The 19,575-nt window shown below is 49.7% G+C and overlaps 1 protein-coding gene and 1 non-coding gene across 5 annotated transcripts in view; both read left to right on the top strand.

The window, feature by feature from the left end:
* Nap1l4 (nucleosome assembly protein 1 like 4) overlaps positions 1-19,575 on the top strand; it is a 31,386-nt gene that overhangs the window by 3,729 nt on the left and 8,082 nt on the right. For all 4 annotated transcript variants that reach the window (XM_047516916.1, XM_047516917.1, XM_047516915.1 and 1 more), the window contains exons 2-11: positions 5,004-5,033; positions 5,778-5,881; positions 8,479-8,578; positions 10,417-10,558; positions 10,644-10,730; positions 11,904-12,029; positions 14,417-14,488; positions 16,887-17,026; positions 18,390-18,535; positions 19,484-19,506. In XM_047516916.1, the coding sequence (XP_047372872.1) occupies positions 5,020-5,033; positions 5,778-5,881; positions 8,479-8,578; positions 10,417-10,558; positions 10,644-10,730; positions 11,904-12,029; positions 14,417-14,488; positions 16,887-17,026; positions 18,390-18,535; positions 19,484-19,506 (954 nt within the window). In that variant the 5' untranslated portion in view covers positions 5,004-5,019. The remainder of the gene's footprint in view (positions 1-5,003; positions 5,034-5,777; positions 5,882-8,478; positions 8,579-10,416; positions 10,559-10,643; positions 10,731-11,903; positions 12,030-14,416; positions 14,489-16,886; positions 17,027-18,389; positions 18,536-19,483; positions 19,507-19,575) is intronic.
* Positions 14,974-15,096, top strand: LOC124960835 (small nucleolar RNA SNORA54). The gene has a single exon (XR_007104158.1). It is a non-coding gene; the product is annotated as a small nucleolar RNA SNORA54 (small nucleolar RNA).

Raw genomic sequence — 19,575 nt, 5'->3', positions numbered from 1 at the left:
CAGCCCTCATGGAGTTTCTTCTTCGGTGGGTGACAAATGTACTGCTTAGTGTTTCTAAACACTATTGATAAAAAGTTTGGTACTTTCCAAAAACAAGTAGTGATCCCCATACCCATCACTTAGCTTCAGTGGTTACCTACTTGCCAGTCTTGGTTTACCCATAACATGTGTCTGGTTGATTGGTTGACTTTACAGTCCTGGGGAGTGGACCCAGGGCATCATACATGCTAGGTAGGTGCTCTACCACCAGTTACACCCCCAACTTTATTGTTTGTTATTTTGGGACAGTCTTACTTAGTTGCCCAGGTGATCTAGAGCTTGTGATGCTCCTGTCTCAGCCTCCTGAGTAGCTGAGATTATAGGCATGTGCCACCTTGCCCAGCTATATTTGAAAATTAAAAAAAAAATTATTAACTGCCAAATATATGGGTCAAAAGATAAAGGAGGTGTATAAATTAGATAATTAAATGCAGGTGGATTTAGTTGGAACATAATTTCAAGAGCACCTGTGTGAGTTAGGATCTGGGCTTTCCCTCCCCGTTTTGTTTGTAATGATTGGGAGAGTAAAAGTGTTAATGAAGGGCATATTGGTTTGCATTTTCCCATAGTTTGAAAATTTACATAGGTTACCTGACTGTTTAATTATTTGTTAACTTGCCTACTGACATATTTAACAACTTGGTTAACTTGTGATGTAGGGAGTGGTGATAGAGGGGAAGGAGTTGTGGACCAGGGCAGTGAAATGAGACCTGGGCTGCAGGGTTTCCCATAGTGACCAGGCTTGTAGGTAGGTGTTGGGATGACCTATGGGGTGTCCTGATTGTTCCTTGTCATGGATGGTTCCTCTGTCCCTCTGACATAGTCCTAGGCTTCAGTGTGAGCCATGCTCTTGGAGGTTGGACCTGAACCAAGGCTAATCACACTCCCCAGGATCGGCAGGTGGCCCACCACCCTGAGCTTGCACCGCCTCCTGCTCTCGGGTTCATTTAACCACCATCCTTGGTTGAGTATGGATTGCAAGTTGGAAGACACTCTGAAGACACCTGTGAAAACATGAACTGTGTATAAGTTAACTATAATCAGTAGTTAACTCGCAAGATATTGGGAACCTTGAATCTGTGATGACAGGTGATGACTATGCAGAGAGTGGTTTTGTAAGCATGGCCACACTCCAAGGCTCATGCTTCTTTCAGAGGGACCCAATGTAAAATTACATTGTTACTCTGGCTGTAGACTAAATATTTTCAGATAAAAATCAGTAGTTCAATGTTATATTGTATAGTTTGCTGCAAAAGTCAAAACTTTTCCCGTGAAAACTTTATTTTTAATTTGGGATAAAAGGAAATTAATTCATAAGTAGACTGTTGCAGTCTGGGGTACAGCTCATTGGTAGAGGCTTGCCTAGCATGCACTGAGCCCTGCAGGGGTGCAGTCACCAGCACTGCCAGGTACGTACACACAGGAAAGATCATCGTGGTGTCTTGCATCCGTAAAAGCAGACCCTGGGAGGGAACCTGAACTGCTGCATTCTTTTGAAAATTTATTCTGCCTGCTGTCCCTTCCATAATCCAGCTAGATTTCTTTATTTATTTTTGATTGGCAAACAGTTGTATCTTTAGAGTAGACAACATGATGTTTTGAAATAAGTACCCATTGTTGAATGGCTGAATTCTGCTAATTAGCATGAGCATCACCTCCTGGGCCCACCATGTTTTGAGCAGCTGACTGTCAAGTCTGGGGCTTTCCACATGCACAACATGTTTGTGACATAGCCACCCCATTGTAGGTAGGTTTCTGGGGGCCTTCCTGATAGGGCTTGAGACTGTGACTTCCTGAAACCAACATTAAACCTGTCTTTCCAACAGTTAAGCAAACGGATCTTTTCATTTTGTTTCCCCTCAAACCTCCAAATTTGATGGAGCATTATAATAGTGTTAGGGACTGCTAAACAAAAGTAAATGATTTGTGGTGGTGAAACTTGACTAACTGAACTCCATCTTCTTTATCATGTATCACCATTCTCTTGTGTCAAGGGAGCAGTGTTTTAAAGTCACTTGACTCAGTGGTTTTACGGCAGACTGGGGGTGAGATAGTCCATGTGTGTTGCAGCAGCTCAGGGCACAGGTGTGCTACTTCTAGTTCATGAGTGTGGAACCCAGGTGCAGAGGAAGGCTGTGCGCTGGGAGCGGGGGAGCGGATGCAGAGCCACACTGTGCATTGTGTCGGCTTTGTCCTAGGCATTGAGTTTGGGATTGGTTTGTTGGTTTTTAGTCATTCAAAAGTATTTTCTTTTCCATTGTTTAAATTTATTAGTCTGTTTTTCTATTCTCTTTTTTTTTTTTTTTTGCGGTGCTGGGGTTCAAACCCAAGACCTTGTGCTTGCAAGGCAAGCACTCTACTGACTGAGCTATCTCCCCAGCCCTGTTTTTCTGTTCTTACCGTGGTACTTCACTGAAGTTTAGGATAGACCAGCCTCAGCTTCCTCACTTATAAACTGAGGGTGGTCCCTCCTTAGTAGAGCTTGATGTGAGTGTAGAACATTTGAAGTACCAGTCCCTTTGCTGGTCTGGGAGTGTTGGAAATGAAGGTGTGGTTTCCTTGTGCAGCATTGCCTGGTTGGCATCAGTGGTAGGTGCTTCCAGGACAGGCGACTTCTTTTGGTATTTAGTGTAGTTTGGGGAAGGGGCTATCGGGTTCATGTTAGGCACTACACCCAGAGTGTGAGTGGTGTTAGCTTAGCCAGCGTGGCAGCAGCAGGATCCCTTCATACTCTGACCTGGAAACACTACCACAGCAATCCTGCTGTTGCCATGTAAATTAAATAACTGTGTGGAAAGCCTGCTACACAAGGATGCTCACAGGGACCATTGTCAGAAGTATATCATAGGACCGGGGTTGTACTCGGTGGAGTGCTTGGCTAGCACACGTGAGGCCTGGGTTCCATCCCCAGTACAACAGTGTGTGTGTAGAATCTCATAGGAAAACCTCACCTCAGTACGTAACAACTGGTAAATGTTGTATTCACTCAGAAGCTTGGCATCAAACATTATGAAGTTCTACCTGTCTCGCCCTTTGCGTGTGTAATGTGAGAAAAAGTGCACTGTCACCTTGAGAGTCTCACAGTCGCAGAAGATCCAGCATGAGCTGGGAACAATGGTAACGTTGGCAGGGCCAAAGGGCAGGAATCGGGATCCCAGGTGCAGTGAACTTGAACTCTGCAAAAGGCCATAGGGCACATTAAAGGGTGTTCAAGTCCCATTGAGTGGGACTGGACTTGGTACTGCCGTGGTATGGTGTGAGTGTGACCAACCAACCTAGGGCTTGTTGCATTGTTTTTCCTTATTAAGGTACATAATTTGAAAATAATATGATACTTCTATAGTATTTTTACACATTTTTTCAAATAATAAAAAGCTAATTTGGGCTGGGGATATAGCTCAGTTGGTAGAGTGCTTGCCTTGCAAGCACAAGGCCCTGGGTTCAATCCCCAGCACCGGAAAAAAAAAAAAAAAAAAAAAAAAAAAAAAGCTAATTTAGCCGGGTGCAGTGGTGCACACCAGCAGCTTGGGAGACTGAGGCAGGAGGATCACAAGTTCAAAGCCAACCTCAGCAAAAGCGAGGTGCTAAGCAACTCATTGAGACCCTGTCTAAATAAAATACAAAATAGACCTGGAGATGTGACTCAGTGGTCCAGTGCTTCCAAGTTCAATCCCTGATCCCCACCCCTACCCCCTGGAAAAAAAGAAACCTAATTTAAAAGTGCAGTTGAGTAAAATGCAAAGCAGTTGTATGTTATAGATTCTAATTGGAGCTGTTTTTCATGAATACAGAAGTTTCTTGCTCCTCTTTCCAGAAGCGTGTGGGTGAGTGTTCCGTGTTGCTTGGATCCCTGGGAAGGAGATAGTGGCCAAGTGTCAGCTGGAGCAGCTCAGGCTTTCAGGGTCCCCTGCATCACACTTGAGGAGCTTTCCTTGGGTTCATTACACATTCAGGGTCCTTTCAAGCAATGCATTTATATATCAACTTAAATGGTTGAAGACTGGGCTTTGCAGCTTTGTTAATATCAAGTTCTTCTATTTAAGGAAAGAGCACATTATAACCCATCTTTAATATTCATGGGTAGAAAGTTGCCCACCTAGACATAATCATATTAAACATCCTATGAAAGTGAGACCATTCTGAGTGTGTGTGTGTGGTTTTTGTTTTGCTCATGGTGTTGGGAATGGAACCCAGGGCCTCCAGCAGGCTAGGCAGTGCATGTTTCCCAGCAGTACATCTTCAGTGTTGAAGGCAGAGATGCAGAACTGGCAGACAAAATGAGAACGTGATGCTGTGCATTAATTTGAGGGCTAGTGTAGACACCAACAAATGCCTTGAATTGCTCTGAAATGACTGGGTTAGCATTACTCTGTGGTCCTGTTGTTCAGTTAGGCTTATCTTGTTGAGAAGCTTGGTCTTTTCAGTGCCAGTAAGAGACATTTTGAGTAAAATTTGCATGTAATGAGATGCACACTTTTTTCTGGTACTGGGGATTGAACCAGGGTTGCTTAACACTGAGCCACATCCCTAGCCCTTTTTAAAATGCGTTGTTTTGAGACAAAGTCTCACCCATTTGCTTAGACTGACTTGGAACTTGCAGTCCTTTGGCCTCAGCCTCCTGAGTCATTGGGATTGCTGGCATGTGCCACTGTACTCAGCTGAAATGCACTATTTTTTGGCAGTGCTGGAGGTTGAACTTGGGGGCTTTCACATGGTAGGCAAGTGTCCTACCACTGAACCACATCCCCAGCCCTGCAATGCACATCTTAAGTACACAATTAAATGAGCTTGGGCAAATGGGTGCACCCAATAACATTGCAAGATCTGAGACATTTTCTTGGCTCCAGAAAGGTTCCTCTTACCCCTCGTATCACATCTTCATCCCACAGACAGTTTGGAAGAGTGCATCTGAACAGATGTTTTTGTTTCTGAGTGTAATAATTATAACTCTCTTTGATTTGTAGGAACAAGAGCATTCAGATGGCAGATAACAGGTAAGCCCAAATGGACTTTGTTCATTGGAATTTAAAGTACGATTGCTGAGCAGGATCCAGGCGGGGTGTCATTCAATTCTAGTATCAGATGTGAATGCGGTTCACTGTAGCTGATGGCCCATTTGCTTCTCATGTGTCTGAGCAGGTGAAGGAACGCTTCAGATGGCAATGGGCTTTTGGGTACTAAGAAGTCTGCCTGGCAGCAGTTGTTTTGCTCCCTAGGCTTTAACCTCGCCGTCCCCACCCTGGCTGAAATGTAAGTCACTTGATGTGGCTGCCAGTGGTCAAGGGAAAGGTTTTGTAGACTGCTCAGGGTGGGTTTGGGCTGTGTGTTTGTCTTCCTTGGGGAAGGTGTGTCTGTGAAGACCCTTAGCTCTCTTTCCACAGAGCTCCATTGTTTTGAAGACTGCTGGCTTTCCTAGCTCTCTGGGCACCATGTCCCAGGTGGGCAAGCCTGCTCTGCTAGGTGCCATGAACAGCGGCCAGACAGGAGAGGGTTGGTTGGTTTGGTTTGAGAGCTGGGAGCCTATTTTTAAGGGAAGAGGTAGAAGCAACATTGGAACTGTGTGGGTGGGAGAAGGGTTCTGAGTGGTGAGCGTTTTCTTCAGGTAAGTCCTCGGATGACCATGTACGTGGCATGTTCCCTGTCTCTGTCACTGTGAATGTGTTGAATCAAAGGAAAGCCTATTCCTGTATTGTATTGCAACATTTTTATAGTGATACTTTTTAAACACACTGTTTCAGTTTTTCAGATGGTGTTCCTGCAGATTCTGGGGAAGCTGCTAAGAATGCAGGTAGCACAGGTCAATTGGCAGCTGGTGAAACACAGTTGGAGGGCTCCCCTGCAGGTGGGCAACAATTCTTACTCTGGAATACTTACTATACTAATACCAGTGTGGGGTTCCAGTCTTTGGGAGATTTTAGGAAAGTCAGTACAACATGAATATCCGAACCTGGTTTAGAAGTGGTCATGTGATAGGAAATTCAGACTCTAAACAAGTAAAAAGTAGCACAGCGCCTTCTGCTTACCTGTCTTTGCTTGGGTGGGCTTCAGGTACACATCTGTACCTTGCCTCCCCTTACCCTGCTTGTTTTAAAGCAGATTCCACATGAGCCATAGTATCCAAAAATTTATAGGTGTGATAACTTTCCCCATTAAGAAATCTTACATATTTGGATCTACCCCTTCGCTGTCCGAAAGTAAGTTGTGGATATCCCCTTTTCTCTAAAGTAATCTAATGCAATTCCTAAAATCCGGAATGCACGCTTGGAGTCATTGTGCTGTTACCACAACCAAGAAACTCAGTGCCGTGATCCAGGGTGCTGTGGCATGTGTATCTCCCTGCTCTCCTGGCCGTTGCCCTTATCCCACACCACATCTGGGACCTGCTGGAGGGTCACACGCGGCACTTGGTTGCATCTCTGTTCCAGCATCAGTTCCCTGTGGTTGGCATGCCAGAGTGCTCCCTGGCCCACACTTATCTTGTGGAACACCCTGTCTGGTTTTGTCCTCCTGATGGTTCAGGGTAGGCATGTTGATGAGAGCCTCCCAGAGGTGACGTGGCCCAGTCGTCAGGTCAGGAGCCACGTGGTGCCAGCCTGGCCTCTGCTGGGGACCCAAGCTTGACGAGTTGTCAAGGTGAGCCTGTCAGGCTCTGTCGTCATGGCCCTTGGACCTGTGTGCACTCGTCCGTCCTGATCGTCACACCCACTGATGGTCTTGCTGGATTGGAATGACTGGTGGCTGTCAAAGGACTCTTTCTGTCCTGCCAGTCCTGATCACCACAGGCTGAAGAGCTCGCTTCCCTGGTGCCGTTACATCGGCTCAGTGTGCTCTCATTTGCTGCCCTTTCCCTTGGTGTGCAGGTTGTCCTGTCTGGCCGCTTGAAGTTCTTTTGGTGTGTCCCTGTGAGTGTTGAAGTGCCTCTGGCCTTGTAGCACAATGTGATGTTCCATTTTACCTTGAGCTTTCCTGCCCCAGACCTGGAATCCGCCATTTATCCAAGGAGCTGGTTCCTTTTAGTGGGGAAAGATAACCTAGAAACCCGAAAACAGGTACTTGGTGTCATTGTTTCTAGTCCCTTTTAGTGGACAGACAGATCTAGAGGAGATGTGTGTGTATATGTGTGTAGTGCTTCACGGATTATGCATGTGAGTGCAGTTTTATATATGCAAAATTACAGTAAGTATTCATGCACAATGTTTCATGTTAGTGGTTATATTAAAATTGGTTGGCAGGGGTGGTGGCACATGCCTGTAATCCCAGCAACTTGAGAGGCTGAGGCAGGAGGATTACAAATTTGAGGTCAGCCTCAGCAATTTAGGGAGGCCCTAAGCAACTCAGCAAGATCCTGTCTCAAATTAATAAACAAAAGGACTGGGTCTGTGGCTCAGTGGGTAAGTGCCCCTGGGTTTGATTCCTGGTAACAACAACAAATAAATAAATGAATAAATTGGGTGGTTGGTATTTGACTTGCCCACATTCTGTGAGCGCTCCCAAGTGTACACCGCTTTAAGAGACAAACTTCTTTGTTGTGTTAAGAGGGAAATCATTCAACAAACACTGCAGTCTGTGCCATGAACCAGGTGTGAACTGCACTCCATGGTCATAGCTCAGTGAAGCACAGGTTCCACCCTGTGGGTATCTCGTTTGATTTTGGGGAAATGGGCATGTGAATACAAACCGCAGTGTAGGAACGTGGGAATAGTCACGGAGCAGGAAGGCCAGGGCATGTTCTGTGGAGGGTAGGTACAAGAGAAGAAGGGCCTGTTCGTGGCACTAGCAGCAGGGCAGAGGGAGCTGCCAGGCACAGTGCCCTTATCCCCAGTTGAGAGATGGCTTTCCTGAACTAAGGAGTGAGCGGGCACATGTGGATGGGTCCTCTCTGGCTTGTGTTACATCTCTTTCCTTAGCTTATGGACGCCACTGTGGGATTTGGGGAGCCTGCTAGGTAACCAAAGAGAGATTCTCTGAACTTTTCAATTGTGAGGTTCCAACTTAGCTACAGGCAAGAACCAGACACTTCAAGGCATCCCTGGCCACACACTCAGGTGTTAACAAAAGGTATCGTATGCTTCTAAAGTAAAGTTTAGCTAGCCAGGCATGGTGGCACACCTATAATCCCAGCAATTCTAGAGGCTGAGGCAGGAGGATCACAGGTTTGGGGCCAGCCTGCATAACTTAGCAACTCTGTCTTAGAATGAAAACAGGGTGGAGTGCAACTCAGTGGCCGAGCACCTGCTTGACATGCAGGGCCCTGGGTTCCATCCTAGCACTGCCAGAAAAAAGTTTAACTTTTCAGAATGTGTTTTTAGGAAGTCACTTGCTGTGTTTGGAAATTAGTATCTTTGCAAAACTAAATAGATCTGTGTAGGTGATTTCTACTCTTGGCTGTTCTGTGTGGATGTGTTTTAAATACTTTGATCTTTTTCTGATTCTTAATAGAAAAGCTTACAGATCAGGTGATGCAGAACCCACAGGTCCTGGCAGCTCTGCAGGAACGACTTGACAATGTTTCTCACACTCCTTCCAGCTACATCGAAACGTAAGTTAGCTGCTGGTAAGGTATGACCACTTGAAGCCATAGGATGAAGGTGAAGCAGCCCTTTCCACTGCTTCAGAATAGGGATGAGTGTAAACCCGGCCTATGAGAGCCAGGCCCGGGATCCTAAAATGAGCCTGGGGTCCTGCCCTGTGCCTGGGTGCAGGTGGAGTTGTTGCTGGGAAGTGCATAGTGCCATCCTGTGGCAGTGTAGAGAACTGCATCCTTCCCTGGCAGCGGAATGTGGTCTGGCTTCCCCTCGCAAGCCTGTGGCCTGGTTGTGTTGCACAGTGAATGAAAAGAGAGCCTACCTGTCTACCTTCTGCAAGGGATGAGCCTCCCATCGGGCCAGGTTTTGACCTCGCAGGGTATCCCCTCCTGTACGTCAGTTTCCCACTTGACTGTAATAATAGGAGGGTTTGTAATAAACTGGGGGTTTGCTTTGTCCCTTTAGAGGGTTCTCTGGGGATTACTTTGTGGGTAAGGCTTGTTTTGGTTTGATTTGGGTTTTCCTAGATTGAACCCAGAGCCTCATGAGTACTGGTTAAGGTTTTGCAGGGTATTTCTTACAGACTGAATTGGAGTCTTGAGAGTGAGTAATGCCTTCCAACTTTCTGTCTTTGGAAACTGAACAAGCAGGTGGCATTCATTCACTGATAGGAGTTGCAGACCTGGGGACAAGGCTTGGTGGGCACAGAATTGGTTCCACATCAGCCCACTGCATGAGGATATGAATGTGCTTCCACCAGGGCTGACTTAATGCTTGAAGACCAGGTTCCAAGAACCAGCGATGAGGCCTGGGAATCTCTTTGTCCTCTTGATTGTGACCAAGGGCTTTACTTTAAATAGATGATTGGGGTCAAAAAAAGTTTTTCTTCTAATTTATAGGACTACTCCCTACAAATGTTAAAAAAAAAAAAAAATGAAAAGGCAAAAAGCTCTTCCTTGGTTAACCTTATTGAAAGAGGAACTTTCCTGTCGGTGAGTTCACAAGACCTGCATGTGGACACTAGACGGTTCTGGACAGCAGGACTTACCAACAGGCCATTTTGAGTCCTGATCAACTTGTACTCTTGCCAGAGCTTTGTTTTGTTTGCTTGTTTTTCAGTACTGGCGATTGACCTTGGGGCCCTCACACTTGCTAGGCCAAGTGCTCTACCACTATGCTACATTCTCACCCTTCTGGTTTGGTTTGGTTTTGGTGGTACCAGGAATTGAACCCAGGGACTCTACCACTGAGCCACATCCCAGCCCTTGTTATTTTTTATTTTGAGACACACTGAGGGTCTCCCTGGGTTGTTTAGGACTTCACTAAGTTGCTAAACCTGGCTTCAAACTTGCAATCCTCCTGCCCCAGCCTCCTGGGTAGCTGGGATTACACGTGTGTGCCACCAGTCCTGGTTTATTTACAGTTTTTCACATTTATAAACAGTGGTGTTATCTGTGCACTTTGCAGCATGGATGTGTGGTTATTTCATTAGGATGCATTCGTAGCGGCATAATTACTGGATGCAAGGAGCATGTCCAGACTCCCTCCAGCCCTTGAGAGAGATGAGTCTCAGGCCAGTTTTGCTAAGGGGAAGTTCTCTCAGATGTCCGTGTTTTGTATCCTCTCATGAGGTTGAGCCTTCCTTTTGGGCAGCTTGTTCTTCTTTGTGAATTACCTTTCCCTTCCTCCCTGGTCATCTTTTCTTTTGGCCTTTGTGTGCTTTTCTTAATGGCTTTGGGAGCTCTTCACGGCACGGGGTGGGTTCCATACCCAGCTAGGCTTATTACCTGAGGCTGAGAAGCACGCCCCTGCTTGGCAGGCGTAGGGACGCCTCCTTCCACCCCTCTTCCAGTTTACCCAGAGCAGTCAAGAGGAGAATCAATGCGCTGAAGCAACTCCAGGTGCGGTGTGCGCACATAGAGGCCAAGTTCTACGAGGAGGTGCACGACCTGGAGAGGAAGTACGCAGCCCTGTACCAGCCGCTGTTTGACAAGGTGGGTGGCGCTCGTGGGCAGGCAGCTCTGCGGGGGTGGGCAGCGGGGCTGCTGACACTCCTGATGGGGTTCTGTCTTCGCACAGAGGAGGGAGTTCATCACTGGCGACGTGGAGCCCACAGACGCAGAGTCAGAGTGGCACAGTGAAAACGAAGAGGAGGACAAGCTCGCTGTAAGTGCTTTGGAGACGAGGAGTGTAGTGTGTGTTCCATAAGAAACAGGCTGTTCTCTGATGATGTTCAGTCTTCGCTAAGGTTTTCCAGAGAGAAGTGCTGCTTCACACTCAGGTTGGCATGGTTGGGTCCCTGTGGCGAGTGGGCATAGCCCTTCCAGGGTCTGTGTGGCACTGTGTTGGAATAAAGGATTGGCCCAACAAGGAGCAGGCCCACCCCAGTGCAGTTCACGGTCCAGAGAAGCAAGGTCCGCAGGGGTGCTGCATGCTGTTTCCCTTGTCCCCGGAAGACTGAGGGTGTCAAGGGAGACCTCGTACACTGGCCTGCAAGTCCAGCTCAGCACGACTGCTTTACTTCTGGGGTGCTGGAGGTGGAACCCAGAGCCCAACCTGTTAGGCAACGTCCTGCTCCTGGGCCACACCCAGCTCACACCAGCCTGACTCCATGTTTTTGAGACAAGTGTATTTCCCTTGTAACATTACGTTGTTTTGAGATGTGTGTTTTGGTAGCCACATGCAGTTCTGATCTTTTGAAAATGGGCAGAACCTGGCCTAGTTGGATCTCTGACTGTGGATGACAGTCCATTCCTTACAACCCAAGCACAGTCTGCCTTGGCCAGGGAACAGCCCTGTGAGGCTGTTCTCGTGCTAGTCAGCCCTGGGACAGAGCACTCAGAGTTCACTGGCAACCTCCCTGGGTATCCCTGTTCCCTAGGGCCATGTTGTTAAAAGACTCCTGTCCGCACTGCCTGGTGCCCGACTGGTCACCACCCTGATGTTGTCCAGCACTTGCATACCCACATGTGTGCAGGGGGTCCACGTGATGGGCAGGTTCTCCATGCTGAAGGTACTGCTGCAGCAAAAGTGTTTTTTTTGTTTGTTTTGTTTTGGTTTTTTTTTTTTTTACTTCAGCTTCCTTGTACCCCATTTTAAACAGGTCGGTTCAGTCTACTGGCGTTTGCCGCCTCTGGTTTCCCCGTGACATCGCGTCATACGGGTGATTCTGGATATGGTGGCGAGTGGTTTTTTTCCTTCCGTGGTGTGGAGACACCAAGTTGGAAGGAAGACGTTTCCAATAGAAGTTCATGCAGGACTGGAAGTACACTCCACTAAGCTTTCAAGCCACTTCATTAATCTGTTTTGTGGTGACTATTGTGTTTTGCATCTTTACAGGGAGACATGAAAAATAAAGTGGTCATAGCTGAGAAAGCAGCGGCAGGAGAGCCAGATCCCAGAGGCATCCCGGAGTTCTGGTTCACCATCTTCAGAAACGTGGACATGCTCAGCGAGCTGGTGCAGGTGAGCTGCAGCTGCCTGGGGATGCCTGCTGATCTGCACAGTGCTCGCCATGGTGTCACCTGGTGGCTGGGAAGGTGTTCTTTGGGGACAAGGCTGGCAGCACAGACTGAGTCTGACCCTGCGTGGGCACCTCGGGTCCCAGGTTGAGGCCGTTCACCTGCTCTGAGCAGCAGGAGCCGAGGACAGGAGCCCCAGCGGCAGAGTCCGCCAGCCAGAGGAGTGCTTCGTGTGTCTGCATGTCTCCTCCTCAGAGTGGTGTCGAGATGACCTGGTGGCCCTGTGACTGACTCGCAGAGCAAGTTGCTAGTGAAAAAGCATCTTAACCTACACCTTCCTGTGGTAGAATAGTCAACAGCGAGAGGGCAGCATTTGCTTTCCCTGAGACAAGTCACAGAGTCGAGTCCTGCCGAGCCTTCCTGGCTGACAGCTGCAGTTACGGAAGTGGCTCGTGCCCTGCAGGCTCTGGACAGCTGCGGCTCTGCCGTGGGGTCGGTGCTTCTGCCAGGGCACGGCCACCTTGTGGCCCACACAGGGTTTCACGGCACTTGGTGCTGACCCTCCCCTCCAGCCCAGACTTGGGAAAGGTGGAAAGAGCAGCTCATTTCTCACTTCCAGGCAGGGAGGCATCTGAAGTGGAACAGCCTTGGTTTTCCTGATCTGAGCTTCCTTTTTGTATGAAAAGGTGGAATTAAAAGAAGACTGCACCATACTTCTAAAGAATGCTACGAGACAGAAGTTTGGAAAGATTGCATATCTACCAGAGCTGCATTTTTACCTGGCTATGTCATGTGTTAGACTCACCTGGGCCACTTCTGAAACTGCTTAACATCATCAGTGCCTCTCCACTGTCCCCAAATCAGCAAAGCTTTTTAGGTGCTTTTGATTTGTTGATATTTTGTGGTCCTGTGGGTGGAACCCAGGACTTCCAGCATGCTAGTCAAGCATTCTGCCACTGAGCTGTACCCCCAGCCCTAGAGGTGCTTTTTAGTAGCTATTCACGTGACTTTAATGTACTCCAAGGATTAAAATCCCCATTTGCAGCAGGGCACAGTATAATCCCAACCTGGGAGGCTGAGGCAGGAGGATCACAAGTTCCAGTAAGGCTGAGCAATTGTGTGAAACCCGTCTCGAAATAAAACGAAAAGGGTTGGGGTGCATCTCAGTGATGAAGCTCCCCTGGGTTCAACCCCGTTACCCCCCCCCCTAAAAAAAACCCAAAAGCAAAAAGCACGTCATGGGGCCTGTGCTGCTGGGTGAGACACCTCAGAACAAGGCTAAGTAGATGGTGGGGCGTTCTCTGTGTGTGTGGCAGCGCCACGTGGTTTTAGGGACCCAGGGGCACATGCTTCAGTGGCAGGTGTCTGCTGCGTTTTCAAGAGCCACCAACCGCCATGCTGTGTTTCTCACTTGCTGTGTGCACCTGTTCCTCTTGGTTCACGTGAGATCCAAAGGTGGGTTCCTGTGTCCTTCAGTTCTGTATTTGGGATCGATTGCTGCAGGTGGAACTGTGCCTGCCATGTGGGCGTCCTGTGCCCTAGGCCACTCCCGGGGGCCTGGTGACTGAAGGAGTGAAACATGATGCTAGTGGATTTGGGGGACAGTAGTGTTGTCAGTTTGGACGACGTGAACGCTTGTGTTGCAGTGGAGCTGGCTGCTGTACCAGGTGGCAGTGTGTAGGGCAGAGCCTTGTGGCCTGGGTTTGGCATTGAAGATGTCGCCACCTTCAAAACTGTGGAGCATTATTTGTTTAGAGACTTACTAGGTATCTTTTTACTGTTGCTGGCTTTTGTTGGTGTTCTGTAACATCACAAGAACTTAAAATTGGGAAATTGGCAGTTATCAGAGTCACTTGCTGAATGTTAGTGGAACGTGGAGGCCCTGGCCCCGCACAGGCTTCAGGATGGAGAAACGGCTCTGTGCTGGCACACACCTCTTGACGCTGCAGGTCAGGGCTCACGTTCACTTGTAAGAGTGTGCAGTCGTGTGAGTTTTAAGTTCTTGCAGGTTGGACTGCAGACACACTTTGTGCTGTGGATTTAGGGTCTTCACTGCCACAGGTGAGAGAGGGGTCGCCAGGGCCAGCAGTGTGGGTTAGTGACACTGGTCGTCTGTGGTGGCAGGTGGCACCTGAGAGTAGGCAGGTACCAGAGGTACTGTCTTGTGGCCGGCATTGACAGTCACCGTTGTGCCAGGCCAGAGAGAGATGGCCCCTGATTCTTGCACATTGTTGTTGCCCTCACTGTTGGAAGCAGATGTGACTGGCTCCTGGAGGCGGGTCCTGGGGGGTTCCAGAGGGCCAGCATCCTCGCCATGCATGTAGGTGTGGCATTGCCTGCTAGGCCTTGTTTTTTAAAAACCCATTGGAATTGTTTTCTCTTTTTCATTAGGAATATGATGAACCAATCTTGAAACACCTGCAGGACATTAAGGTGAAGTTTTCAGACCCTGGCCAGCCTATGGTGAGTACCAGCTGAGCTCTGGTTGCCTGTGGGACCTGGAGTTGGGAGCAGGAAGTCCAGACACTGTCGCCCATTGCCAGGCAGCTCTGAGAGGGTGTTCACCAGGGTCAGGCTCATTGCTCACTCAGCACTGGAGTTGGAGTCTGACCTTGGCGAGTGGATGTGTTGTGTGGGCCGTGTCCTGCCCTGGGCAATATGATACACAGCTCATCAGGGTTCAAGACCAGCTTGAGCCGTGTAGTGAGGCTTCACCTCAAAAGGAAAATGAAGGGTGGGGGTTCCATGCACAGGTGAGAGCACCTGCACAGAGGCCCCGGGTCTGCGGAGGAGCCTGTCAGGTGTAGGCTGACCGTGACTGCAGTGCGGCCAGAAGGTATTCTGCTCTGGTGTCACAAAACCTCTCCAAAGTGGCCATGTGCCTGCCAGTGAGGAAGGCCGGCTGGACCTAGGCCAGCCTGCCTCCGTCAGCCGCCTGGTGCTCCCGGCTGCACTGTTCGTAACCCGCCAGCCTGGCTGTAACTGGTGGGTTCCATTCCAGTGCCACAGCATCTCCAGCAACACATGACTGACTGACCAGTGGCTTTCAGTTTCAGGTCTTGGAGACAGTGTTTTAGGAGGCGCCGTGGGTTAGGATCTTGGGAGCCAGGGACCCGGACTGGTCTCTCTGGCCTGCTTGCCTTCCATGACTTCCCCCGTATGGCGTGCAGGGCCTCTACAGTTTTGAGGCTCATGTTTTCTCTTGGCTCTTCTCTCTTGATTTCGGTTCTTCCAGGTCCACTTGACGTTTTCCATTTGGGTCAATTCTCTTCGTCTGACCTGTGCTCTCAGTGGACACCTGCTTGGTGATTGCCTGGGTCCCTCTTCCTCCTTTCTTGGCATCTTGTCCTTGCACTTGGTGCAGGCCTGTCCCCTCTGCTGTTCCTCTTGCCTCCCCCATTATAAAAGCAGCTGTGCTTTTTAGGGAGCACATGGAAAGCAGAGTCTCCTTCCCAGCCACGTCCGCAGCTCTGCATTTCCCCACGACCTCTCCTTTTAGAAGTCACGCGCGGGTCAAGAACTAAGGCGCAGGGCAGAACCACCTGGCTGGGAAGCGTGTGTGCTCTGGCCGCTGGTTCTGTGTGACCTTTCCCAGGCATGCCAGCCCTCCCTGGTCAGCCGCAACTCCCAGTCGAGGCTCCTTCGGTGTGATGAGGTGGAAGGGTGGCCACCAGCTGCTCCTGCCCTCCATGGGAAGCATCTGATTTTTCTGTCCTTTAATGTTGGTGGCAGCTGGGCAGGGCAGCCCACCTTTGGGCCTCTTCTCTCGAGTGGTCAGGCAGTGCCTTCAGTTCACCCCAGCTGTCCCGGAGTTACTCTCGACTAAGCAAAGGCAGCAGGGTGAGAAAAGTAGGAAAATAGGAAGAAATGTGGTGTAGAGGGAAGTGACAGAGGGCCGTGAGGGGTGCAGTGCCACCTGTGCAGAGGGCCCGTGGCGGGGACCAGAGGCAGCCGTGCCAGCAGCAGGGGCGCCTCCTCAGCCAGGGCTTGCGGCGCCCTCTCTTGCAGTCCTGGGAGGCACCAGGACCTGGCGCGTGCTGGGAAGCCCCTCTCCCACCTGCATCGCCCACCCTATCATGGGGGTTTATTTTGAACCCCGCAGGTCAGGGGGGGATTTGGTTTCCTCGGGTGCCGCAGTTCCTGCCACTGCTGCCTGCCTTCCCGCCAGTGATTTTGCTGTCACACTGCATTGAAGGGACAGTACTTTGGGCTAGCACTTTGCCAGGACCAGGCTCCGTTCTGAGTGCTCTGGTGTCAGTGGGGCTTGAGTGAGAGTCTGCGTGCCACCATGTCCAGCCAGATGGTTGCCTCAAGCAGACAGAATTCCTGGAAATGGATTCTTGGGTTTGGGTCAGGGAATGGGCTTTTTTTTATTTTATTTTTTATTTATTTTTTTATTGTAAGCAAATGGAATGCATGTTGTTTCTCTGTTTGTACATGGCGTAAAGGCATACCATTTGTGTAATCATAAATTTACATAGGGTAATGTTGGTTGATTCATTCTGTTGGGAATGGGCTTTTTACCCAACATCTTGATACTGCTGTGGTTCCTCCTGAGCCTGTGTGTGTCCTAGGAGTCAGCCCAGTGTCCTAGAAGGGCACTGTTTTTCAGCTCTGGCTGGTGGGTGAGTGTGTCCTTTGGCTGGCCTTGGTCTTCTGGACCTTTCTGTGCACACCTCTGCTGGCCCGTTTCCTTCAGGTCTGCGAGTGCTTCACAAGTGGCCTGCGCTGTCCTGCACATGGTGCTCTCCTGCCAGCAGAGCAGCGTGGTGTTGCGCCCATGTCCTCCACTAGTCTGCACACCAGAGCCCTCTCACTGGGGGTGGATTTATGTGGTGCTCACTCTACGTTTCCGCTTCAGTCTTTTGTGTTAGAGTTCCACTTTGAGCCCAACGACTACTTCACCAACCCAGTCCTGACGAAAACGTACAAGATGAAGTCGGAGCCCGACAAGGCCGACCCCTTTTCCTTCGAAGGTCCTGAAATAGTGGACTGCGATGGGTAAGAAAAGGCCTTCCCGACTTTCCTTATTGAAGCAAAAGCAGATGATGGTTTTGGAATTTTATGGCAAAAAGATAGTAGGAATGACTTGCAAAGTTTTGTATCTGCCTAAACGCCCAGGAAAGATTTTTTTTTTTTTTTTTTTTTGGGTGCTGGGGATCGAACCCAGGGCCTTGTGCTTGCAAGGCAAGCACTCTACCGACTGAGCTATCTCCCCAGCCCCCCAGGAAAGATTTAAATGCAGTAGTGTTGAGGGTTGGGTGTGTGCGTGCAGATGTGGAGCGGATGGGATAGGAGGCGTGCCTCGTGGTTCTGTGCCATTTGAATGCAGGGGCTTGGGTTTTTTAGATAACCGACGTTTGAAGTTCTGTTTGGGAAGGCAGGTGCAGGGATTGAACCCAGGGTGCTGTGCCACTGAGCTATACCTCCAGCCCTTTTTTTTTATAACTTATTTTGAGACAGAGTCTCACTAGTTTGCTGAGGCCTCAATAGTAATTCTCCTGCTAGACTTCCCTAGAACTGGGATTTAGAGGCGTGCACTTCAGTTTACTAGGCGTGGTGGTTACTCTCCAGTAAAAAAAGACAGTGGGAAAAGGGAAAATGACTATTTGTTAAATGAATAAGTCCATGCAGATTAGTATTGATCTAGTGATTGCTTTGGAAATTGGCAGTATGTCTGCTGTTTTGCTTAGGTTGAGTTCCTCTATGGACCACTAAGGACAGAATTTAGCTTAGACTTCACTCCTCTTGGTAGATTTGACTGCTTGGGAAATTGTTCTGTTCTTGAATTAAAACACTTGCCCCTTATACATTAGAAGCAGGTATTTATTGATGGAAATCTCCCCACATAAGTAATTTGGGGCTCTGTAAAATACCAGTAGGCGTGAGGTGATGAGGAACGGTGGCCGCAAGGCAAAGCCCTCGTGTGACGGCCTGGCCTTCCAGTTGTGCTCTTGCATAGGTGACACAGCTCCCACCAGGGTCACCTGCATCCAGGGAGACGGAGAGGCAGAGGGAGGCACCCCAGGTCCTGTGTTCCTCACTGGTTGTCAGCTGTGATCGTGGTCGCCTGTTGTCCGTCAGCTTAGGGCTCTTAATGCAGGTGTATGAGAGGGTGACTCCACGTGTGCTCCTGGCTCAGGAGCAGCAGAGGACAGTTTCCTGTTGTTGTGCAGACTTGACGAGGCTTTGTCACAGAAAACACTTCCCACTCCATCTGGGACATCTTGGGGAATGAGTGCCATTGTGTTTTCAGAACCTCAGGCTTGGTGGCAGCAGCACGGTCACGTCCCCAGCCCTGGCCCTGAGCCCTGGTGCTGCCTGTGTGCCTTATGTCAGCTCTCTCCCGGATCCCCCCCTGCAGGTGCACCATCGACTGGAAGAAAGGAAGAAACGTCACGGTCAAGACCATCAAGAAGAAGCAGAAGCACAAGGGGCGGGGCACCGTCAGGACCATCACTAAGCAAGTCCCCAATGAGTCATTTTTCAACTTCTTCAACCCTCTGAAAGGTCCGTTGGTTGACTGTTGGCTCTGCGCCTGTGTGCAGTGGTGTGTGCCGCGGAGCGTCCCCAGCTGTCTCAGCAGGGAATGGCGGCCACGCCCCAGGTTGTGCTGGTCCCCGTGCGAGCATTCCAGTCAGGGCGCTGGGACAGTGGGGGTAGGAATGCCATCAACAAGGGAAGGACAGGTCTTTTCTCACCTCTGCCTGGCTGGTGGCTGCATCTTAGGGAAACCAAAAGGAGCGCCTGTGCCTCTGCTGCTTCCGGGACGCCCCTGCCCGCCGGGAAGCCAGAGGTGGCCCCGCAGGACCCTGCTTGCCTGCCGGCCCCCTTTCCTCAGACGCTCTTCCCTCTTCCCTCCACATCAGGCAGAAGTGTAGTTTCCCCCATCTGGTGCCAGGGCTCCTACATCAGCACCTGCTTGGCTTGTTTGCTGGAGGGGTTGGTTTTTGGTATTGGGGGTTCTGCCCTGGGGCATTTTACCACTGAGCTACATTCCAGTCCTTTTTTTGCTTTGAGATAGGGTCTCACCGAGTGCCTGGGCTGGCCTGGGCCTTGCCATCCTCCTGCTTCCATCTCCCAAGTTGCTGAGGTGGCAGGGTGGGGCCCCTGCGCCTGGCTGCGCATAGTTCTTCAGGGCACCAGTTAAATCCCTTTGTGGTATGAGTGCACTGTGTGGCCTGTCTGCATCTCTGATGGGCTTTCCTCCTACTGACCCCTTAGACTGCCCTGCTTTTCTGAACTTTGGCCTTTTTCTGGTGGGATCTGCAGATGTGTGGGCAGCAGCCCATGACTGGGCAGAGCAGATGGGCCTGAGGCAGCTTCGGAAGTGGGTGAGCTGGTGCAGGTACCCTCAGGCTGCCAAGCACCTGTTCTGTGCCGGCTGAGCTTTCTCCTCTGGGTTTTAAAACTGGCCGTTAGTGTAATGCAGGTTCGTTTTGCCTTTTCTTTTTCCAGCCTCGGGGGATGGAGAATCACTGGTAAGATTTGTGTGGTCTGAAGTCTTTAATTTCCTGAGTGAGTGCTGCCCTTCCTAATATGTTCCCATT

The sequence above is a fragment of the Sciurus carolinensis genome, chromosome 11, assembly GCF_902686445.1.
Source record: "Sciurus carolinensis chromosome 11, mSciCar1.2, whole genome shotgun sequence".
NCBI lineage: Eukaryota > Metazoa > Chordata > Mammalia > Rodentia > Sciuridae > Sciurus > Sciurus carolinensis.
Note: the sequence above shows the minus strand (reverse complement) of the source record. Positions and strands in the feature narration are given on the sequence as shown.